The sequence below is a fragment of the Colossoma macropomum genome, unplaced genomic scaffold (genome assembly GCF_904425465.1).
Source record: "Colossoma macropomum unplaced genomic scaffold, Colossoma_macropomum, whole genome shotgun sequence".
In the NCBI taxonomy this organism is placed as follows: domain Eukaryota; kingdom Metazoa; phylum Chordata; class Actinopteri; order Characiformes; family Serrasalmidae; genus Colossoma; species Colossoma macropomum.
This window is the reverse complement of record NW_023494792.1, coordinates 6,529,731-6,554,782: the sequence shown is the minus strand read 5'-3', so window position 1 is coordinate 6,554,782 and position 25,052 is coordinate 6,529,731. Positions and strand designations below refer to the sequence as shown.

Here is a 25,052-nt window from a genome sequence, read left to right as displayed (position 1 = left end):
GAGAGAGGGAGGAGCACCTCGTTCTCGTTCTCTCTCACACACTCGCCAGAAAAAGACAGGGCCGAGCAATAGAGAGCGAGGAGGAACTCGAGGCACCCAGAGGCAGACAGGGGCAAAGCATTGTCTTGCTTCACCATGGCTCCGTGGACCAGGACCACCACTGAGAGATATGGAGTTGGTATGTGTGTGAGTGTATATGTTTGAGTGCTGTGGGTGTATAGATTGAGCAATGTGTGTATATCAGTCTTGGCCCTCGGAGCACAGTCTGTGGACGCTCATTTTGCTTCCTGCTTCACAGGATGTGGGCAGGTGTTGCTTGCTAGATTGATTCAGAAACCATTATGTTTTTAAAAGATTATAATAAAAAACAATGAGACAGAAGTTAAAAGCATTACATATGAATACACAGAGATTTTAAGTAACATGCTATTGTAGCCTTGGCAGTATTGGTTTTACAGAAGAGCTCCATGCATGTAGGTTTCTATGTGTGTAATTCAGGGTGTCTGTTGCATGCACTGAGATGAGCATTTGCAATGTGGAAAAAGTAAAAGAACACTTTTGATTGGTCAGTGAGATTTAACTTTGTGTAACTGTTTTAGCATGAAACTGCTTGCTGTAGTTGCACACTTTTTTGCAGTGAACTTAAATGGCGAAATGTAACGCTAAAAGTTTGATACTCAAGGCAGATCATGTTTAAAGAGAAATAAAGTATCGGTTTGTGAAATTTTGAAATTGCATGTTGGGTTTTGGTGCAAGAAACACTATAGTGTAGCCAATCTGTTGTGTTTTTCAAATCTTTGCCAACCCATTAAGCAGCCTAGGTGCACTTTATGAAAATTGCGTGCCACTTTACTAAGGTCTGTTAAAGTAGATTTTAAATTTCTTTCTTAATGCTTTATTTTATTGATATTGTCAGGTGACCTGATAGCCGTTTGTATCTGTGTTTATGTGGTCTCACAAAGGAAGTTGACAAGAGAGGAAGTAGGCCAACGAACTAAGAACTGCAGAAATGCAGTGTGTGTCTGTGTATATGCATTGCTGATGCTCTAAACATGCTGTTTCACCATGGTATTTAGTTTTTTACTTTATTTACACCACAAATAATAAAACTTCATATAGGCACGTAGATGATTGGTGGTTTGATCTGTGTTGTTGATCTAATCAAAGGAAGTCATATCACACTGATACTATATTTCTGTCACATTTATGATGCACAGATGTGTTTTTTATGATCAGGTTGATGCGCTTGACTTGGTTTGCTTTATTGTTTGATGTAAAATTTTTAGTTTTCATGGTCTCACTCAGTCACTCTCAGTAATGCACTGGGTCTTAGCAACGAACAAGCACATGGCTGACTTTGAACAGGGCTTGAGGTTAAAAATCCTTTCCATTTCAAACCTATTAAACATGTGTTTGCTGTCCAGGCTTTAAGCCTGTTTATAGAACGCTGCACAGACTGTTTGTAACACTGGGCACGTTGTTTAAATATTAGATTTGTTTAGAGGTTCAATTAATTTTTTTGATATTATAAACCTTAACACAGCACTACAAAGGAGGACAACTGTCTTCTGAAATTTGACTGGCAAAATTGGATCTGCTTTTCCAGGTGAAATGCAGTAGGAATATGGGCCTTACCAGTTCAGAACAGCTATGCAGAATTCTTTCTTTAATATCTGTTCAGGCAAAATGAGCAAAATAAGCATTAAAAATAGCCTATAATAGTACATTATTAAAAAAAATCTCCACCACCTAGGCCCATATTGATCAAACTTCAGATTGAGAATGCTAAGAATCTGGGATCATTTTATGTATTTTACACAATACCAAATAGGACTGCATGAACCGTGAAACCTGATCTTAGTTCAGCGTTCTCATGTTTTGATTAATATGGGCTGTGAAATGACATCATTCGTGTCCGTCTGAATGTTAAGTCGCTATAAAAGGCCCCAGCTCTGAGTCACGGTGTTGTTTGCACAATTTTTTGGAACATTAGGTCATTGATTTTCACATAAGCATTATTAATGAAGAAGATAATGGGGACATGTCCCCACCACTTTGTGAAATGCCCCATTTTGTCCTTATCACTTTTTGAAATGTCAGCAGAGTGGCTGTACCTGCTGTGGAATTACTAATGCTAATTGCCAGGCTTGTAGGCTAGTCCATCTAGGCTGCAGTTTAATGAATTTCCTAGGCGTTTGTAGAGCGTTTGTAGAGCTTGTAGTGATAATATGATATAATATGCCATTATATGTCTGGCAAACTAAACCTCAACATTTATGTTGATTATTTGTGAATTTAGCCAGCCAGGACAACTAAATCATGGTTATCCAGACAGAGTTCTATACTGAGGTACATTAAAACTGACAGTAAGCTGTTTCATTTGGGCATTCAAACAGAGTAGCTAGCTAACCTAAGTACGAATATCATTGTTAGCTTGTGTACATTCTTATAAGGGTAAAGTTAAGTATACCATAGTGTTGGACAGCTTTGGGTTGGAGGGGTGAGGTTGGCCCACAACATTTGATTTTTTTTTAGAAATATATTTTTAAACTTCTGTATACACAGCCACTGAAATTCCATCTTAAATATTACTAAAAAAAGTGTGTGTTCTTAGTTGTACCAACACTACATATATTAATTTAATATAGAACCAATCATTTTTGTATATTTAAATGTATTCAAAAATTAATATTTAATCCAAATATAATTTGATTTTTGCTTAACTTACCCATAAAGTAATATTCTGTTTCCTTGACTTGATAAAGAGTGACATTTAAACCTTTAGAAGAGCAAACTGAAAGCTGGTAAATTCAGCTTTTATTCAGCATTGATAATCTGTTGTTCTCTGCTGAACTGGTCAGCCTACTTTAATGAGTGCAACATACAGTCCCGTTACAGAGAGTATAGAATATAGACCAGTTAAAAGGAGTTAAACAAGCACAATAACTATCCAATGCAGTTCAATTATAAGGCATAAATGCTATGATTAGTCTGCCTTGTCTAACAAGTATCATCAGTAAAGAAGGGCAGGCAACAAAAACACTGAGGGACTGTGTGTTCTTGGTGAACACTGTGTGTTCTTGGTGACCCGCTGTAGTAAGGTTGGCGCAATAACACATAAAGAAGAAATATAAAAAAGGATGATTGTATTGTATGTGTAATTCTGTAACAGGACCATTTTTTCACATAGCCCTTGTACCGAGTGTGGCCCAATCCCATTTCTTCTTTTTACCCCTACCCCTTGTTTTCGAGTGTCACCCTAACCCCTTGGAACTGAGTTACAAGGGGTAGTGGTTAAAAACCTGCCCTACGAAATGGGACAACCCTCAATTAAAAAAACAAAACAAAACATCGCTTCATTAACAACCTACTAGCGCTGCTCTGCAGGCGACCCCAGCGCGTCTTCAGTGATGAAGGGCGAGGTTCAGCAACCTCGCTGCTGGGCTTTAGTTACATTTAGCGCATCAAATGCTTTCAAAGAGGGGGATAAGACAATTATTTATTATCCCCCACTCCAATTATTTGGTGATACGAAGCTGAAGTCATCTGTTCGCTAGCTTCTTATTCGAATTTTCCCGTTCCACCTTAAATGGTGCAGCAGTTACATTCTGGCACTCCTGGCGTCAATACTGCCGGACTGTTTAAGGTGGAACGGGAAAGTTAGCTAGCTACCGAGAAATTAGCATGCTATTAGCGATTTTTTTGTGCTTGTTACGAAGAAAACCAACATTATACATTGAAACGACATTAAACCAAGATAATACAATAGTTATCGTAATTTTTTAACGAAGAAAATTCTCACATTTCTGGGTTCTTCGGTCGCTCGCGCAGCCATCTTGCCGGTTATTCTTTTTTTTCATAACACTCCGTTTGGAGTATGCCTCTGAAAAATCTCTGTTTGGAGGGCCTTTTAGCCCTAACACTTCGCCCTACCCCGTCTATCTCAACAAAAATTGGGACACCCTTACTCTAGACGTGAACGCGCAAAACAGAGGGCTAAGTGGTAGGGGCAAGGGGTGAAATGGGATTGGGCCTGTATCAAAGCACCTTCTTCTGAGAACTTGTAATGTGCACAGACAAACAGGAAGATTCAATAACTATTTTTTTACTAGATGTTCTTTGGAGACAGAGCATGATGTTAAGGTCAATGGAAAAAAACTGTTTTGAACGTGTGTTAGCATAGGCTAACATATAATGTAATGAGCGTTGGAGTGTGTGTATTGTGTTGATAGTCTGTGCATGTGTAGGCTAATGTGCATTAGGGCTGTAACTATTAATCAGTTAAACATTGTTATTTAATAAAAATAATAACAATAAATGCGGTAAAGATGATGATTGCTGGAAATCAGTCATTCGAAACACTCTTAAGTGTACCTAGCTGCATTGTAGACAGCAACACAGAAACACTGGAGAGAGGTTAAGGATGAAGCAGTTGCTTTAATTGAGTATAATATGCACCTGTTCAGTGTGTTATAGCAGTGGATATGGTAAATAAACATAAACAGAATATTGTTATATAGCTATAGCAATATATATATAGCACTGTTTTTAAATCCTGCATCTCCTCAAGATCTGTGGAGGTTTGAGAAGGTATTTAGCTTTCTGACATTCTCTCTACATGACAATTTGAACAGATTTATCGATATATAGCAAACTCTCAGATAAGTAGTACAGCCATCTGGGGTAAAATCATTTCTTTCTTTTTGTTATTCAAATGTCAAATTTCAACTATATGTTAACTGGAGCCTGGTGTGCTCTTTTCTTTCTTTCCTTTTTTTAACCTGCCTGTGTGTTATGAGTGCATTTTGTTATTTTTTCCTTTCTTCTGTTGTTTTGTCCATTATTTGTATGAAAAACTGGTTCTGTTTTTTACGAGAGGTCACTTTGAAAGGACCACTGTAAAACCACAGCGAGCCAAAGTATCAAAAGAAAATTTTATACTTTTATACTCTTTAATTTGGCGATTATTAGTTGGCAATTTGCGTGATGATAATGTTGTTTAATTTTTTAAAAATATTTCTTAACACTTTTTGAAGGCTTCCTAATTGATCATCTTCCAATAATATATTTATCATTAGTCTTTGAACGATTCACTGTTGTTCAGCTAAGTCTATTTTTATAATTGCTATTACCTAAATAATGGATAGTGACTGGCCTGTGCATTCTCATCACTGGCTAATAATTTTATGAGCTATGAGACGCTTTAGAGGCTGTGAGTGTGGGTTTGTGTGAGTGTTTACTCAGCTGATGCATTAATATGATTTTAAAAGTCATTTTTTCTCGTTTTCCTATTTTTGTAGTCAAGTGGAATTTCACAGCCAAAGAAGAGAGGCAGCTTTCTCTGGTCGTTGGTGAAACAGTGCAAATACAGGAGGCGTGTGAAGGTAGGACTTTGGAACTGTGGGATTTTGGAGTTTGAGTTCATAGTGGTGCTAAAAGTTGCAATGAGAACACTTTAGCAGTTTTAGCATTTAGCATGATATGTTGATGTTGTAACTTACAGCAACAAAAAGTGTAACTCCAATAATGAGTCACAATTAGACTTGGGTGAAATGCAGGAATAGCAGGGAATGCTAACTAGGACTGCCTGTTTTAAATACTGTCTGATTAGTCATGTTTAGTATCATAAATCCTGCTATTTAGAGCCCACGGGCCTTCTGTTCTGACCCCGAAAAAGAGGCTAAGCATCGCTTAGCTTTGCTAATTTGTTCTACTGAACCGCTTTGCACTTGACATTTTAAGGTTTTTATACTAAATGATCAGCTGCTATGAACCAAATTCAGGCCAACAAAGTGTCAGCCTCAGCATGAAGTGTCCTAAAACTGAAAAGGAAAATGATGTATTTTTCCCTCTGAATGAACTTTTCAACAATCAGTGACATAAATTAAAGGATAGAAAACAAACAAATAAAAAAATACTCAATTATTTTCCCACATTATGGAATAGATAGGTTACACTTGTACAAGCACACATTTACTTTTAGCTGTAAAGAAAATGCTGCTGTTGTTATTTCAGGCTGGTATAAGGGCTACTTAACCCGGAACAAGGATAAGAAAGTAAGTGAAAGTTTGCTTGTATTTCGGATTCTCTCACTTTCTGTTCATGTCCTGTGCTTGTTCCTCTATCTTCTTGTCTTACATTTGAATTAAAACTTCTGTAACGTGGTTTCTGTCCTGCAGGGGGCCTTTCCTGCAAGCTTTATTGAGCTTAAGGAGGTTATCATTGAAAAAAGGGGGTGAGTGATTTCCTACATTCATTCATTAATGATTTCACTTTCTCTGTTTGCATCTTCCAGGGCACAGTTCTCTTACTATTTTCTTCTTTCTTTCTTTCCGTAGGAATGAAGAGGTTGTGACCTCTGCAGAGATGCCTCTAGTTAAGGAGGTTACCACCACATTGAGAGAATGGGGCAGCATCTGGAAACAGCTGTTTGTGGTACTACATTTACGCTTGTTTGTTTGTGTGTGTATTTGGATGTGAAAGCATAAATCGTTTTAAAAACTCCATCAGGCTCATTGTGAGGACAGAAATGTACACCCCTAGACTACATGTGCCTGGAATAAATGTACTTGTGTGTTCTATAAGGTAATTAGCGTATGTGTGATATGGCTGTCTTGGTGTTAATGTTAACTTATGTTAAATCATGTATTTACCTTCTGACAAGTGAGTGACTCTGTTTCTGACTGTAGGTGAATAAGAAGGAGCGTTTTAAGCAGGTGCAGGGTTTGATGTGGGACCTGATGGAATGGCGCTCTCAGCTGCTCTCTGGCACATTGCCTGGCGACGAGTTTAAGGAACTCAAACAGAAAGTCACGTCTAAAATCGACTATGGAAATAAGTACTTCACCTCTGTCATCTCTTTTTCTGTCTCTGTCCAATCAACTGTTAAAGTCATAGTGGTGGTTTAAGTCCTTGACCCTAAAGGTCTGAATTCATCAATACACTTCAATTAATCCCTCATAGCTGCATAACTTACATGTTAGTTTCATAGTACTGAATAATTCATAGTAGTTACTGAATACTAAATGCTAATACTAATAACTGAATTTTAACTCTCAGGTTCAAGGGGTTAAGTTATATCCACAATGTTTGAATAAGTAATTTATTGTTTGAATTTAGTAATCTAGTTTATGTGTGTAAGCACTGTTGTTATTTGTTTTTTATGGTTTATGTTTTGTAAATATGGCAGTGCGCTCTGTCTTTATATATATTAGATGAATATACCTAATTACCTGTGATATTTAGGTGAGACTTATTGTTTGATATCTTATTCAGTGGTTGTTCTTGACACTCAGGGGAGTTCAAAAGAAGCATGTGTCCTTCCACTAGATCAGGCTTTGGTAAAGTAGCAGGGGTCTTGAGAAAATAAAAGTTTCCGTCCAAATCAATGGGAGAACTGGTAGTTCCTCATTAGTTTCATAACAAAGGTACATGTCTGGGGATTTTTTGCTGTATTGGAGTGAAATCCACTGCAAATGAGTACGCCTCTAAACCCCCCTCTAACCCCTTCTGCCCCCCACCAAATTCATAAAGCCATAAACAAATGGTTCTGTGTGTATGTGTGTATATGTGAGTGTGTCTGCGTGTATGAATTTGTGTGCGTGCATATGTTTGTTTTTACACTTGTTTTTGTACATTTTTAAGACAAATATATCCTGATTTTGTAGCAAAATCATAGATAAACATGGCTAACCTATTGTGTCAGGAACAAAATTGTCCTAATGTCCTAATTGTCCTATTTTTTTTTTGTTCACTGAAGTTACAGTTAGATGCACCGACTTAAATGTATGTGGTGGATGTGTGTAGGGCACAGTTTCCCAACTTGTTCCTGGAGTACCTACCATCCTCCGCATTTTTGTGTTTTCCTGCTCTGACACTTCCACTTCAACTCTGGAAGGGCTTGCAAATGAGCTGATGAGTTGGACCATGTCTGAGGCTTGCTCGGTGTTAGTGATGTACACTGCCTCTTAAAAGTCTGGGACAACGGGCCTTCTTTTGAACTTTTTGAATGCTTTATTTTCACATATATTGTTCAATTAAGTATGAAAATGTTTGGATAAGAACATTCATGGATATAGTGTGTAGCACACATCATCTTGGTATGAAGAACAGGATTGATGACTTGGTCTTCCTCTCTCTATCTCTGTCTCTCCCTGTGTGCAGGATCCTGGAGTTGGATCTAGTAGTAAGGGATGTTAATGGGAACATTCTGGACCCTGATAACGCCAGTGTTATCAGCTTGTTTAGAGCTCATGAGGATGCCACAGCAACCATCTCGGAGCGTATCAAAGAAGAGCAGGTCAGGAAGAAAGAACAGATATTTCTAACAACTTGGTTGCTTAATGTTGAAAATTGGTAACTATATTTAGAATGTTATAGTGGAGAATTCTAAACTAGATTTACAAACATGAAATTGGCAAACTAAATTTGAAAAACCTGAAAATAATGTGTATATTTTGGTCCATTCAACATGAAGTATTCGCACAAAGTCAGTTGCCATTTTCAAGAGGTTTTCTAATTACAGCAGTGCCATGTTGATGAGTCTGAACCGGAGCTAAGCTGGAGCAAATCACAGCCTAATCAGGCAATGATTAATGTGGCTGAGTCAGATGATTGTTGGAGTGATTTTAATCTAAACAACTGTATCTCACATGGATCCTTATGTTTCACTATTATAGTCTAATGTCCAGATGGATCATTCTGGAGTCTCAGCACGAATCCAGTCCTCACCCACGCACAGCCTCTACGTCTTTGTACGCAATTTTGTCTGTCGCATTGGAGAAGAATCTGAACTTTTCATGTCTCTGTACGACCCCCTCAAACAAATGATCATCAGGTGCGTTCCATAGTAATGTTTCAACAGTAGATCTTGATGAAATAATTTTGTAGTCCAGCTCCATCATTGCATTTGAAAAATGAAAATGTTCACTTTCATATTTCAGAATGAAGTCCAATCAGAGTAGACAATATGGCAACAATATAGCATCAGAATAGTTGAAGACAGTTTTGGATTTAGTTAAATATTTCATTTCGTTCGTATCTCTGAAGTTTGTGAAGATGGAACAGGCAAAAGTCTCCAGCAAATCTGATAAGCTATGTGCATAATGATTTTTAATCTAGTGTTCAACTGTTTAAGAAGGAACATCAGGAAAAAAGCAAACAATTTGTAACAGTCTCTCTTTCTTACTGCAGTGAGAACTATCTGGTAAGATGGGGGGATAAAGGTTTTCCTAAAGATGTCGAGATGCTGAACAACCTGAAGGTGGTGTTTACTGTAAGTGAACACTAGAGGGGACCATTATCACACTCATAGCATCAAATATTTTGTGTTAACTATTAAATAGCAGTAAAAGTTTTGTTTGAAGACAAAATGGCAACCATACACCTTCTAAGACACTAATAGAGTATAATTGTCACTCATTTTCTCTCTGTAGGATTTAGGCAACAAAGACTTGAACAGAGAGAAGATTTATCTGATATGTCAGATTGTGCGTGTTGGGAGAATGGACTTGAAAGACACCAGCACTAAGAAATTTACCACAGGACTGCGCAGACCATTTGGGGTTGCAGGTAGATGTCTGATGGACAGCTGTTAAAACTGGAAGATCTCGCTGCAAAGGCAGTTCAATTAGAGCAGTTCAAATGTGGTTTTAGTGTGATTATTAATCATGTTTTTGTGGTCTAGTTTGTAAGTTTAAATTAAACACCTGTATTTGCATTTGTTTGGATCTGTAAGCCATAACATAGCTTAGCATACAGTCACCATCTAAGTTAGCGTGTTTTTATATGTTTTTTAGTTGAGTGTCATATACAGCTAGGATGCAGCTTGTTTGGCTGTCTGAAAAGTTATTAGTTGAATTTGAAGCCATCACTGTTGTTTCCTTGCTAGTGATGGACATCAGTGACATCATCAAAGGAAAGATGGAATGTGATGAAGAAAAGCAATACTTCATCCCTGTTCATCCGTAAGTCTTCTCTTCTCTTCTCTTCTCTTCTCTTCTCTTCTCTTCTCTTCTCTTCTCTTCTCTTCTCTCCCTTTTGCTATTTTCTTATTTCTCACACCTCAATCACCAGACACTTCCTTTATCTTTCCCTTGTCTACTGCCTGTCACTTATTTAGTTTAGTATTGTTGATCTTGCGAAGCGACTCACCTCATTGTCTTTTCCCTTCTCCTACGTGTGCATATTGTAGGGTCTTGGCTGAGAATGACTTTCTCCACACACTCCTGAACAAGGTGACGGCCTCCAGAGGAGACAGCGGAGGCCAGGGTACGATAAAGTGCTCCTGTTATTTCTCCCTTACAGTGCAGTACAGTGGTGTTATTTCTCTCTGCTAAAGGTTTATTATACCACAGCATCCAATAAGCCTTCTTTCAGACAGTGAGGGAGCAAGGGTCTGGTTTCTAATGACTTGCCTCAGAGAGTGAAAAGCTAAGGTTTATAGCTTCATTAACACCAGCTAGTGGTGAGAAGAGAGAGAGAGAAATCGAGAGAGTGGGGACAGAAATGGTTGGATGCAGTTCAGTTATATAAACTATATGAACCCATTTTTTCCTTTATATTGTATTGAGTGGGGTTGAATTGGCCTTTGTTTGCATCCACGATTGGCTGCTCAGGATCAGAAATGATGGACTGTATACACACCACATATTCAAGGAAGAGGCCTTTTCTACTGCCCTGACCAGATACAGAGCAATAGAAATAGAAATAATTGTGTTTAAAATGTTTGAGAATATTTTTAAATGTAGTACTGCTGGTTGTTTCTGTGTTCCAACTTATCAAACCTCAGAAAAAGTACATAGTGAATATATGTGATACATATTTTGTATCATGAAAATGTCTAAAAATATGCTTTGATGTTGTATTTTTGCCGTATCACCCCCCCATTACTGTTTCAACCATCTGCAAATATGAGACTATGCAGTACAAAACAAAAATGCATTACAGTAATTGTCAGAATAGCATAAAACTAAGCTCAGCAGTACATACAGTCATGATTAAGTTTGAATACCCCTGGCCAAAGGATGTGTACTTATTTTCACTGCAATGCAATAAAACATGTAATTTGATGTATTTTGACCAAACTTCTACATCTTCTACATATTGCAACTGTACAACACAATAAATATCAAGGACAATTCGAGACAGATGTGTAAGAATGGCTAGCGCAAAAGTACTGACCTGAGTAGACTTGCAAATTATATGTAAACTGTAACTTCAGTGCAGCATAGTTAACATTGCCCATTATGAACAAACACTGTGTAGAGGAGTGTTCCCACTTTATGGCTTTAATTGGCCATTTATTCTGATATGTCTCTCATTCCTTTCTCCAATCCAATTGTACCTCCTTTATCCACCTTGCAGGGCTGTGGGTAACAATGAAGGCACTGGTGGGTGATATTGTCCAGATTCGTAAAGAATACCCCCACCTAGTGGACCGAAGCACAGTGGTGGCCCGAAAACTGGGCTTTCCCGAGATAATCATGCCGGGAGACATCCGCAATGACATCTACCTCACACTTCACTCCGGAGATTTCGACAAATACAACAAAACAACACAAAAGAACGTGGAGGTCATCATGCTAGTGTGCGATGAGGAGGGAAAGGTTGTGCCGGTGAGTGTGGGTGGACCTTAAAACTTAAAGTGATGGCAAAAAAAAATTGCACAGATTTTCACGATATTTCCCTTATTCTAAATGGAATCGATCAGCCAAGACATACTCGTTGTCCGAAGTTTGCTTCTTTAGATTTATATTGGTGCTACAAGGCTAATGTAGGTAAGAAGTAATGGAAGTTTACACAACCAATTAGCATCATGCAAACTGCCTGCCTGAGTTATCACACACTTACCTCAGAATGTGTCGAGTTGTTAAGAAAATTCAAATAAAATTGCTGTGGTTTCTGACAGTGTATGACATCCTGTTATCTATAAAAAAGGACAAAATTACAGACAAAATTGAGGCTTGCCACAGTCTCACTTTATTTAAATAATAATTATCTACAGACTATATCATATAGTGTCAGAAACCACATACGCGTACCACATACGCATACCACATACATATGAGAAGAGTTTGTGATGATTTAGGAAGTTTGCACAAGGTTTGTTCATGTACCTAAGGTTGTATCACTCGTTAACAACATTAGCCCTATAGCTTCAATGCAAAACTAATGAAGCAAACCCTGTCAAACCTGGCTGATTGACTACATAAGTAAGAGGAAAATTGTTTTTACCAAACTATTGCTTAAAAGTGAAACAGAAAGGAGTTATTTCTTTTACTATATTTTCAAATGAAAATAGTATAGTGGATTTATAGTGGAGCTTTCCACTATAATGCAGTTCAGATCTACTCCGATGCTTTGAGTGAACGGCTTTGGAGGATCGAGCTTCTCAGATTTTTAGATAGAAGTCAGTGATCACTGTTGCAATCTCTGTCATCATCTTTCAGATATAAATTGCTTTTAGGTGTGTGTGTGTGTGTGTGTGTGTGTGTGTGTGTGTGTGTGTGTGTTTATCTATCAGAAGCAGAGAGAACACAGAGTCAGTCGGTGTGATATTAAATAAACACTCTACTGAACATGTGCTCACACATGCTCTGTGCTGGAAAATTCAGTACAGTTGTGCTTCACATCTGAGAAATTCTACTACTACTTCTTCTTGATCTTCCTCTTCAGAATGCTATCTGTTTAGGAGCAGGGGATCAACCGGTAAGCGAATACAGATCTGTCATCTACTACCAGATTAAACAACCTCGCTGGATGGAAACTTTCAAGGTTGGGCTGTTTCTCTGTTCTTTTCTTATTTTAGGAGAAATACCTCTTTAAAACAGAAATGAAAGCACAGCTGAGATAGGAAGTTATAGTAGGTTGACAAGTGCGTGGCAATTTGACTTTGCCACAACATAAACACAAAGAAGAGAAGCATGAAAACAAATCCTTGACGAAACATAACAGCAATCACAACAACCATTTTAATTGCCATGATTCCAATCAACCTCAAATGATCAACAGACAATATTTCAGGAAATTTCAGCATTTTTCAGAAAATCCTGGCAGTAAAATGTGAAATTATTTTTAGATGCTTTACCAGTTAAAGTGAAATAAATTATTATAAAAATGATGTGAATTAAATTGAGATAAATGCTTCATAGCATTTGATAAAGAACGCAGCAATTGATGATATAAACAGTGTGGTCAAAGTAAGAAAGAGTGATGGCTGTACCAAATATATATACTTAACCACAGTTAGTGGCCAGTTTGCGAATGCTGTAATTTTGTCCTCCTGCCTGTAGGTGGCGATCCCTCTGGAGGAGATGCCAAGGATTCACCTGCGCTTCATGTTCCGCCATCGCTCTTCTCAGGAGTGTGAGTGTTGTGGAATGCCCCTTTATTTTGGAGCTGTTTTTAATAAGTCCTCATCATTTCCCATTAAGGAGAAACCTCAGAGTCATCTTATGGGTTGTTCCATTGCTGTATTAGATCGCATGAAGTTTGATATGACGCCTTGGAAAGGCAAAGGATTGAGTCAACATCAACATCAGTAAACAGTTTACGATAGATCAGTTTCAAACAGCTACATGATAATCACTCAAGCCTTCCATGATACTCTGACATAAACCTATATAAGCATTTAAACAGGCTTATTACAATAAGCGACAATTGTCATAATGGCTGCTTTTGTCAATTTCAGTGTGAAGTTGACATAACACCTAGAGTGGGGTGCCATAGTCTGAGACCACATTGAAAATCTGGGGTTGTTTTTATATAATTCTGTGAATAAACAACAGAACATTTTAGAATTATGAAAAAATATATATATAAAAATGAAGATTCTAACAAATAAGTTGAACAAGAAATGTTTACGACTACGCATTATTTTTATGTCACTTCAAATTTAAGCAACTTTTTTTTACTGAACTTTTGTGTGAAAAGATTAGATTTTTTTGTCTTATTCCTTCTATTTAAGCATGTGTTCTGATGAGTCTCAGGTGGATTTGATCTACTTATCAGAGACTTTTGTCAGGTGCATGCTGTCATTAAAGCAAAAGAGGGGCAAAAACTATGGAATTTACTCAGATTGTTCTGCTGAAAATCTAATTTGTAATTAGTCATTTTCACTAGTGGTCTCAAACTTTTGGTCCTGACTGTATGTCAAGTGACAGGTTTTTGTTGACATTAGGTAGTCATAACACTTTCTGGGGTGAAATGGCATAGCATGTTATGACAGCTGACTTTTTAGTAGCAGTAGTATTTCACAGTTTATCTTGTCTTTATTAGTCTGCAATGGACATTTTAATCCTGACAAAATTTATTACCCAGGTCATTCCTGAAGACGACACAAATAGCCTGAAGAAATCCTACATCAATCCCACATTAAGATGTTTTTCAAGTAAAGAAGTGATGCGAGGAAGCAGCTTTTTGAGTGCCAGTGTTTACCTTACATTTTACTTAAGAGCCAAATAAACTAAAATATACATAACTTGTTTTAGTGTTTTAGCATTACTATTAGGATTCATAACATAAACAGGAAAAAGTAACTCACTTTGCTTAACCCCTTAAAATCCCAGGCTAATTATATACTAAGGCTTATTGTTCACTTACAACAGGGACGTCAGTGTAAACTGGTTGAGCTATTTTAGGTTATAGAAGTGTGTGAAAAAATTAATGGGTCAACGGTCAGAGAAAATGCATTCATTTCAGTGTTACCACAAAGTTTCAAAGCATCTTTTTAGAAGTACTTAATTTTGTTTAATTGTGCAGCCAGCCTTACTCATTATATTTGTAACATAATCACCATTGTGTTTGACAAATGAAAAATACACTGAGCTACAAAGTCAATCATCATAACATACTATGACATTTCACCCCAGAAAGTGTTATGACACCTAATATCAGCAAAAACCTGTCACTTGACATACAGTGCGGACCAAAAGTCTGAGACCACTAATGAAAATGTTTCATTACAAATGATATTATCAGCACAACAATCAGCGAAAAGTAGAAGCTTTAAAATGTTTGCCCTCTTTTGCTTTAATGACACAGCGTGCACTCGAGCTGACACAGCTCTGATCACTAACAGTGACAAAAGCCCCTGATGAGTAGATCAAATCCACCTGAGAGTCATCTGAACATGAGTTTTGATAAAAGAAATAACACTAGAAATTGCCCTTTTTGTACAAAAGCATTAACATGGTCAGTGACACAAATTTGCTGAAATTTAAATAGTGATCCAGAAATAATGCAAAGTTGTGAACACATAATTCATTGTATTTGTCAGAACTTTTCTTTGTTTTTTCTTTTAATTCTATAATGTTCTGTTTTATTTCCAGGATTAGATGAAATGTGGTCTCAGACTGTGGTTTTTTTAATGTGGTCTTAGACTTTTGGACTGCACTGTAGGTGTTACGTCAACTTGACGCTGAAGTTAACAAAAGCAGCCTTGATGACAATGCCTTTTATTGTAATAAGCCTTATAAATGTTTATGTAGGTTTATTTTGGTTTATGTAGGTTTAAAGGCTTATGTAATTGCCATTTACCTTTATGAACTTGACCTACACCTACGTGTTACCTCAACATCAATGTAGACTTTAACGACACAGTGCTGCCCCATGTTCTTTTCCAATTCCAGCGAAGCTGTTTAGAAGCCAGAGCAATACAGTACTGTAAAATACTTCATGTTTTAAAACTATAACATTCGATTTACTACATTTAAACTGTCTTTTATATAGTTAACTACTCTGTCTGTTATATGTGTGTTGTTAAATGATTTTTATTGATTTGTTCTTTGATTGTTACTTTACTAGCATGCTAGTTAGCAAGCTAAGAGTTACCAATAACAAACTAACTGAGGGCAGGTGTATTCCTACAGAAAAATAAGTGCCTCACTGTCCCCTCCTCTCTTAGTCCTGCATGTGGCCACTTGTGTAACATAGCAGATGCAGTTTGAGTCATGAGGTGAAGTCAGTGAGGGCATGTTAAAGACTGTATTGAAATGCAGAGTGGTTCTGTCCATTCTGCTTTAGGTCTGTAAAGTAAATCCTCTCTCCCTTCCTCTCCCTTACGACTTCCAATCTACCTCTCTTTCCCACTATATAATTCATCGAACATGCTCACACTAAATGACCTGCCACGTAGTTCCTCAATTATTCAGCTGAATTAAATAAATTAAATTGAAATAAATCGAATGACAGAACTTTCTTACTACCTGAACTTCGTTTTGCCTCAGCATGACATTTCCACCACCCTCTGAACATCCTTCAGATTCTGAGGTTGTGAGCCTGCGTGAACACGGCAGCTGCTTGATGTGAAAGAGGCACAAGTTCTGCTCTAAAGTCAGAGCATGTTATCTTTCTATAGTCAGATTCAGTCAAGCTCAAAAGATCAGACTAAATGAAGCAGAAGGAGCTTCTCTCTTCCTCTCTGTTAGTTACCGTTCTCCTCAGTTCTCTGAAAACAAGTGTATTTTTAACATTTAAAGTTTATTTAGTGCAATAGGTTATTGTAAATATTCGTACATTGTTAAAAAATGTACTTATATGTCTGTATGTATAGATCCTTTATGCTATATTATCCTATGTATTTCCTACATTTTTTTTATCTCTGTAGCAAAGGACAAGAGTGAGAAGAACTTTGCCATGGCGTTTGTGCGACTGATGAAAGGAGGATGGGACAGTGCTGAAGGATGGAATACATGACCTAATGGTGTTTAAGGTCAGATGTTAGACTCACACATATTCACAGAGCATATTACTTTCAGTAATACATCTCCTCACATAGGGTACCCAGTCAAAACAGTTTACAGCATTGCAGATATGCATCCTGCAGATAGTGCAGGATACTTTGAACCCTTTGAACCTTTTTTTTGAGAAGTACTAGATGATAGAAAATCTGCATGGTTGCGTAGTAGTGAGTGCTTAGCATTCTCCTCCAAGCATGTTGAAATTTTCTGCAATGAAATAGCTTCATCTTCCTCTCCAATATCCCTCCCTAAATTTGTAGTAAGTAACAACAAAACAGAGCCATTTCCAAACATAGGGTGTATGTACTGAGGATTGAACAGTAGTAACTGAAGTTTTAACAGTATTTACATACTGCATCAAACTCATTTGTTTCAAAAAAGCAAGGAAAATGTGATATGGGCCTTTTAAAAGCTACACTGGCCCGGTGCGGTGAGTTGTTTATATAAGTGTTTTTTTTCTCCTTTTAGGGTGATAGTAAACGCATGGAGGATGTGAGCTCCTATCTGTCTTTGCCGGCAGAGCGCAGTCACACTGATGTCCACAAGGGGTCCACATTGATGAGGAACAACAGCAGCGTAGGCGGCCTGTCCGTCAGCTCACGGGACAGCTTCACCATATCCACTCTCGTCTGCTCCACCAAGCTCACTCAGAACGGTATGTGTGTTTATATATCTGTGTGAATATGAGAGAGATAGAGAAAAGTGTGGTTTGTACATTTCTCACTGAGAAATGGACATTTAATCTTTAAATCCTCCAACTCACTCCCTCACATGCACACATACACACTCACAGTCAGGTGCTATAACAGCTGTTCTTGAGAAAGCCTGTTAATCACATTAATGAATCTTCCAAAAACATCAATCATGCCACACTGCTTCCGCCGGACCCATATGGACACACACACACGCACACACAACCACACACATATACACTTATACCTGCATTTGTAATATTGTCATCTTCTGTAAGTGATTGTTAGTCCTTACTTTAGGATATACACTAAAAATGTCTAAGAATGAACAAAATTGCACACAAAATTCAGCAATTCGTTGCTGTCCAGAAAAAAGCAAGTATTTCCATTTTTTTCAACATACTTTTTTTTAAATCTTTTAAGCGCACCAGCTGCCCTTTGTGCTGTGTGTTTATGTCATGATGAATGGATCAATAGAAATGCTACAAATTGCTTGGAGTAAAATCTCTTTATATTAACTTACATTAAAATTAAAGAATGTTTTTGCCTTCTCCTATAAAGTTGCCACTTTGGAGATAATTGTTTTTCTTTGCACAGCGACAATTTAATATTGCTGATTGCTACTGATTTTATGTGACATACATAAATACATATAGTACCTAGTCTTAGGCAGCTATGAAAATTGCTTTATACCATGTATCTTGTTGGAAAGTGAGTTTTTCAAGTAAACATTTACAATAAAATGTTAGAATAAATACAAATAATCATAAATACAGAAAAATTAACGAGTGTTCTGTTTTCAAAAAGGTTATTAATATATTGGTTAGAGAAATACAGTTAGAAGAACTCAGTTCGTTCCTAAATTCTTCATGTACTCCACTTCATGTAGCCATTGCATGGATTGGTTAAATTCCATGGACAACACACCTAATTTAAAGGACTGATTAACTGAACTGGGTACTGGATAGTAACTGCGTAAATACTGGACTTCCTCAAGCAAAGGCTTGGAAATGGAGAAGCTAACACAATCTCATGAGAAATCACAATGTATTGTTTATTTTTTTGTATTTATTAGTTAGTGGTTTTGAACAAATAAATGCTTCTTGCCCAGAAAAATAGATTTACATATCATTTCTCAGATGGCCTAAGACTTTTGCCAAGCACTGCATATTATTGATTACATTATGTAATACAGTGCCAGAAACCACATTAGCAAGTTTGAGGTTACTTAGCATGTTTGGTTTGATGTAGGTGTATGATGAATTAGGCAAGCAGGTTTGCACAATGATGATGACATATAAGCTTCCATTCCAGCTAGGGTGTATTAGCCTCAAAGCTTCAGAACAAAACATAGCTGATTACATTTGGGGTAAGGGGAGAATTGTGTAGATTAAATTTTTACCAAAACCCGTATACAAGTGCCAGAAAAGTAGCAGATTGGAGCTGAGGTGTAAAAGCAGAAGGATGTGTATGAGTGTGTGTGTGTTTTGCAGTGGGCTTGCTGGGGCTGCTTAAATGGAGAACTCGGCCTGAACTGCTCAAAAGTAACCTACAGGACCTCAAGCTCATCGATGGAGAGGAGGTTGTCAAGGTGTGTGTTTTTGGAGTGTTAGACGGGTGTAGGGGTTTGTATTTTGTGTTTTTGTGTATGTTGTTAGAGTAACCTCTTTGTTACCTCTGCTTACAATTGTATTCTTAACCGTATGTGTGTGTGTATGTGTGTGAATACAGTTTCTACAGGACACACTCGATGCTCTGTTTAACATCATGATGGAGCACTCTCAGACGGATGACTATGACATACTGGTGTTTGACGCCCTGGTAAGGAACCCACAAATGTGCTGCTAGACCTTTATTAAATTGAATAAAGTTTTTATTTCCCTTACCAAATATTTCTTTGATGCTCCTCCTGTCCATACCTGTCTAACTCCCTCTCTTTCTCTTTGTTCTCTCTGTCTCTAACTCTCTTTCTTTTCTCTCACAATCTCTGTTTGTCTCACTGTCTCTTCTTCTTACTCTCGTTCTCCTTGTCTCTCTCTCTTTCTCTCTCTGTCAGATTTATATCATAGGACTGATTGCAGACAGGAAGTTTCAGCACTTTAACACTGTGTTGGAAGCTTACATTAAACAGCATTTTAGTGCTACTCTGGCTTACAAGTAAGTAAAGATATTTCAAATACACACACAAAGAAAGACACAAATCTTTCTGTTTGTACATATAAGGTTTAAATTAAGCTCTTTTAGACATATTCCTTTACCTCTCGAAAAAGGTTTCTGTTGCTTTTCCTTTTTTTCTGGTGCTTTTATAATGCTTGTAAAGCTTTGTGAGGCTTATAAATCATTTCTGATTAATGAGAGTGACCTACTCTACTAGATTAGAAGCAATCATGTCTGTTTCACTGTGTGTTACATGTAGGGATGTCAAAAATTCATTCACTCAATTAAAAAAATGTCTATTAAAATGTGCCATCTCAGTGCACTGGCAATGTTTAGTTGGCAGTCTGCATGATGATAATGCATATTTCAAATTCTCTCACTGCTTTCTCTTACAGTAAGAAACAGATTCATTAATATGCATTTTTCGTTACAGTGTTTTTATAGATTTTTTTATTGAAGTCTTATTAAAGGCTTCCTAGTTTATCTTTTCACTGTGAAGTATTTTAGAATCTACATTTGAAAGGCTGTGCATGGTTTGGTATTGTTCAGTTATTGTTTTAGTGATTATCATATATTGCTTAATTTATTTTTAAAAACTGCTTATTTTAATATGATGGATTGTAACACAGCCCTAGTTACATGTATACATATACCTTACTGTGGAAAAAGTCATAGACCACCCTTTATTTATTCTGTTTCCAATCAAAATGGCCAATTGTTATTTTTTTAGGAAATATTTCGAAATCTATCTTAGATATATGATGATCTACTTGAATGGGGAAGGTCAAAGGAAAATAAGTGAAAAAACAAAGTTTCCAAAACTGGAATTAAAAAAGTGATTCAGAGATACAGAGAAAAGGGAACTCATACAGCTATGCAGTTCTCAAAAAATCTACAGGTGTTTATTTCCATCCTTCCACTGTGAAAAGACAACTCGGAAAGGATGTGTGGCTGTTACTAAGAAAAGGAAATACACAAAAAATAAGAAAAGTCAAAGAAGCTGGTGGTTTTCTCAGAACAATGGACTGACCACCAAAGAGTTTAGACCTCAGCATCACTGAATGTGTTTGGGATTACTTGGACTTGAGGAGCAGAAAATGCAACCAACTGCTAAGACTGAACTGAAGACGGATGTGTGGAAATATATCCCTGCAAGTTTCTTTGAAAAACTGAAAGGAAGCCTCCCAAAAAGAGTGGAAGTTGTAATAAAGGCAAAGGGTAAACACACTTAATACTGAAAATTTAGATATTATATTTAGATATTAGACATTATATTTAGTGTCGGAAGACTTTTCTGTATGTACTTGTACCTAATGGCCATTTTGAGTGGAAATGAAATATATAATGGGTGGTCTTTGACTTCTGCACCATATTACATCATTACTGCCAATCAATAGAATTAGCAGTAATGATTTTTCTTTCTTTGACAGGCTGTAGAATGTGCAGTATTTGTGTGAGTGTGTGAGCATGTATGTGTGAGTGCATGTTTAGGAGATTTTTTCAGGTCTAACATATTTGACAGGTGTCATCTGCAGTGCCCTCTGTTTTTACACTTGTTCCTTTCTATTTTCCCTCATTCTCTCTATTTTGAGAAAGAGAGAAGGGGAGAAAGACAGAGGGAAAGTGAAAGAAAGAGAGACAGCATGAATCATGGCCTTCGGCTAAATGTCATAAACAGAGCTAAGGACATCATTATAAATTTCATAAAACTCTGCTCCACATGAACAAAATCCACCTAAAATCCTCCATTAAAAGGAAATAGGTTAACAACATCTAAATAATGCATGTTACATCAGAGTGCAGAGTAATACATCCTCTCTGTTTATACAGCAGGGAGGCGGTGTGTGTGTGTGTGTGTGTGTCTGGGGATTTATACAGTACTTTAATGTTATTGTTTAATCCTGTTAGAGCAACTGCAGTATTATGAGAGAGAAGAACATCTCTTGGGGCAAGAAGATATAAATGAATTGCCCTTCTGATGAATATGCATTTTTACATGCATACTCTGTCACAAGAGTACAGTAATGTCAGCGTTAAAGACATATTTGATATCCGGAACACACATATGAAAAATGTGACGCATTTAAATGATCGACTAATCATGTCCTCTATTGTTCTGTTCTGTTTTCCCTGTTTTCTCTTATTTCTTGTTAATTGCTTTGACAATAATGTAACTTTACATGATAATACACACTGTTGAGCTGAACTGAAAAATGGCACTCTCTCTCTGTCTCTCCCGTAGAAAGCTGATGTCAGTGTTGAAGACGTATCTGGATGTGTCCAGCCGTGGTGAGGCATGTGAGCCAATTCTTCGCACTCTGAAGGCCCTCGAATACATCTTCAAATTCATTGTCCGCTCCCGCATGCTCTACTCCCAGTGAGTGTTTGTTGCGCAAGTACTAGTTGTGGTTTTGAGTGTGAGAGTTGTCATGGTTGTTGGGCATAATTAAAAGTTAGGCTGCAGCTTGGTTGTTTATCAACAAAAAGTTTCACCAAATCCTGTGTGTAATAGTGCCTGGAAGAGGGACTTAGCTGCAGCTGCCTCATGTCCTACTGGGAAAGCAAAGCATTCTGGGAACTTGAGTCCCCTTAGAGTGCCACATTGTCACGTCAACATTATGTCTTTATTATTTTGCAGTGAGTCTTAAAGCGGTAGTTCAGTGGAAAATCCATTCCCACAATTTCCACAACTTAGTTTTGCAGTGAAGATATGAGGCTAATGTAGCTAACAAGTAATGGAAACTTATGTACCCCAGTTCACATCATGCAAACTGCATGCCTAAATCATCACACACTTGTGGCAAATTTTCGAGGTAAGTAATCTCAAATAGATTATGTGGTATCTGACACTGTGTGACGTACTGTTATCTATAAAAATGGACAAAATATGTAGCAGTGGTTAAAACAGTTGTAGCAGCCATCTTGATGCCTACATTTTGTTTGTACTTTCGTCTGTTTTTATAGATAACTCTGACAGTGGTTTAGGGCATGTGTGATGATGAGACATGGGGCATGCAGATTGCACTTATACAAATGGTGGTAAACAAAAGCTCATTAGCCTCAATTGTAGTAATGAAACATGGTGGCGGAAAGTATGGAAGTATGGAGTCCAGAAAGCTGTGTTTTCCTTCTAAACGTAAAGCAATAAATACTTTTATTTTTTCCTGTTAGTTTCTGGATGAAACCAATTCCACTATCAACTATAAGTTATGTATGGAAGCAAATCAGTAGCAAAATTAAAATTAAGATGTAATTTGTAAAATGGCAAATATTTTTTAATTTAAACACTTGTGTGCAATTTTAGACTCAAAATTAAAATTCAAATTCAGTTTTGCAATTTTGATGTGCCACTTGGTATACTAGAGTTGACATTTCATTTACACAGAGATTTAGATGGTTTATAAGTAGCTATGAAAGTTTATTTAAATTAAAATATATTTCTAGTATTGCATAGTTATATCCATATATTTATGCAGTAATGGTGTCAAAATAACAATTAAAATGTATATATGCATTTTCAATCTTATGTGCCCTGTAATAATGCAGTTGAAATTACATTATCAAAGATAATGCTAAGCTAGAAAGAAGGAAAAATTCAAATGTAAAACATTTCTAATGTTTTACATTTGATTCTGTGGCAAGATTGTTTTGAAAATGCATTTGACCCGATTGCATTTTCATTTTCACAGACTTTCAACAGCATGCTCAGTGGGAATAGCTTCATCTGGACCATGGCGCCGATCTTACGTTAGAAGATAGGATGATACAGAGCAATAAATCCAGTTATGATGCTTACTATGTCTTTACACATGACACCCGAAGAATCTTTAATCGACCAAGTGGCAGATTTCTTTGTTTTAATGGTCGAGTTGAAATTATTGTAACCTTAGGCTACAGATGCGGCAGATAGAGATAAATCCAGTGACCATCAGATATGGATATATTGTTGTGTTCCACCTTATGTGTTACCAATCATAAACTCATAAAATTATTAAGTTGTAAACAGCCACTGTACCTTGTCGGAACCGTGCCGTATTTTAGCTGAATTCTGCCATGGGGTCTCTAAATAAATGTCATATCTTGGGTCTGTCACAAACAGCAGTAATTCTGACACACAGGGAACATTCCTATGAATGTTTTAACTGCAACATTCAGAGGATGTTTTGAGGATGTTATCAGGGCCACAGATCATGATGATCTTTCCAGAAGAACAGTGGATTTATTGCTCTGCGTAACTTACAGCTACTAATGTAAGGATAGCTACAAACTCTTGGATGCCATGCTCCACTGAGCATGCTTTTGGTAGTGACCTGATAGTATGATTGGTACGTGAGGGTCTATGAAATGAAAATTCAATCGAGTCGAATGCATTATCAAAACCGTTTTGCCACAGAACGCACACAGTAGGCATAAATATGTAATTTCAAAGAGAAGAGTTGCTGTTTCCCCTTTATACAACAGAATTTTGCCATCTTTCTAATTTGGTGCTCTCTTTGATAATGCAATTTCAAATGTGTTATAAGAGAGTGCAAATGCATATAAGGTAAATTACATTTAAATTATTATGTTGACACCATTATTACATAATCACATGAATAAATTTTAATTTAAATAAAGCTACTTATGAAGTGTCTAACTCTAAATTAAATGTCAACACTAGCACACCAAATGGCTAATTAAAATGGCCATATTGAATTTTAATTTTAATTTTGAGCCCAACATTGCATATAAGAGTGAGAATTTAAATTCAAACATTGGAATACATGGCCATTTTGCATATTGCATTTTCTTTATTATTTTACTACTGATATACTTTCATAGTTGTGTAATACTGCACTGAAATATAGTCCTGCAAGATAGAAATTCAAGTAGGTTTCAGTTTGTAGCACTCAGTGTGGCCAAGAAGCACCTACGTTTAACAGGAAGAGGCCATTTGACCAACATGCAAACCAAAATGGGCCTAAAACAAGAATAGACTTGACTGAAACAAAATGCTTGTCTGCAAACGAGAGAATTTCTTGTTTGCTTGCCAATAAGCCCTTTAAAAAACTCTTGAATAACTTTTAAATGTGAGATGCCGTAATGACTACGTCTTGCACTGAAAGGCTTGTTTGTCATGGTCTGTTGATATGGTAACACTGGTGACCTGCAAGCATTGATGATAATCAAACGTTTGTCTCCTATTACACTGATAAAAAACAGGTGCACAGAAATGTGGGTAGTCATGTTTGAGAGGCAAAGTAATCTTAGCATACAATATATGTCAGTTCGTCTGAGAGGCTAGTTACAACAGAAATTCTTCTGCTATACATACCCATCTCAAAATACGACAGCTTCCACTAGCCCGTAAAGCAAGATACTCGCAACTAGTTATTAGGGATGGGCATTTCGGTCAAATATGATATTTGAATTTTTAAAGAATTATTAAAAAAATAATCAAGTATTAACCTCCCCTTCACACTAC

The 25,052-nt window shown here is 37.0% G+C and overlaps 1 protein-coding gene across 1 annotated transcript in view; it reads left to right on the top strand.

Annotated features, from left to right (window-relative positions):
• The window catches only part of LOC118811494 (dedicator of cytokinesis protein 2), a 123,478-nt gene continuing 98,426 nt past the window's right edge, over positions 1 to 25,052 (top strand). Inside the window, 22 exon segments of the mRNA XM_036575715.1 lie at positions 1 to 178; positions 5,301 to 5,384; positions 6,016 to 6,056; positions 6,180 to 6,235; positions 6,339 to 6,435; positions 6,690 to 6,838; positions 8,164 to 8,299; positions 8,679 to 8,836; positions 9,193 to 9,274; positions 9,435 to 9,570; positions 9,890 to 9,965; positions 10,193 to 10,269; positions 11,365 to 11,615; positions 12,676 to 12,774; positions 13,293 to 13,365; positions 16,607 to 16,656; positions 16,658 to 16,711; positions 17,208 to 17,394; positions 18,925 to 19,022; positions 19,163 to 19,252; positions 19,488 to 19,588; positions 21,831 to 21,965. Coding sequence (XP_036431608.1) covers positions 136 to 178; positions 5,301 to 5,384; positions 6,016 to 6,056; positions 6,180 to 6,235; positions 6,339 to 6,435; positions 6,690 to 6,838; positions 8,164 to 8,299; positions 8,679 to 8,836; positions 9,193 to 9,274; positions 9,435 to 9,570; positions 9,890 to 9,965; positions 10,193 to 10,269; positions 11,365 to 11,615; positions 12,676 to 12,774; positions 13,293 to 13,365; positions 16,607 to 16,656; positions 16,658 to 16,711; positions 17,208 to 17,394; positions 18,925 to 19,022; positions 19,163 to 19,252; positions 19,488 to 19,588; positions 21,831 to 21,965 — 2,273 coding nt within the window. The 5' untranslated portion in view covers positions 1 to 135.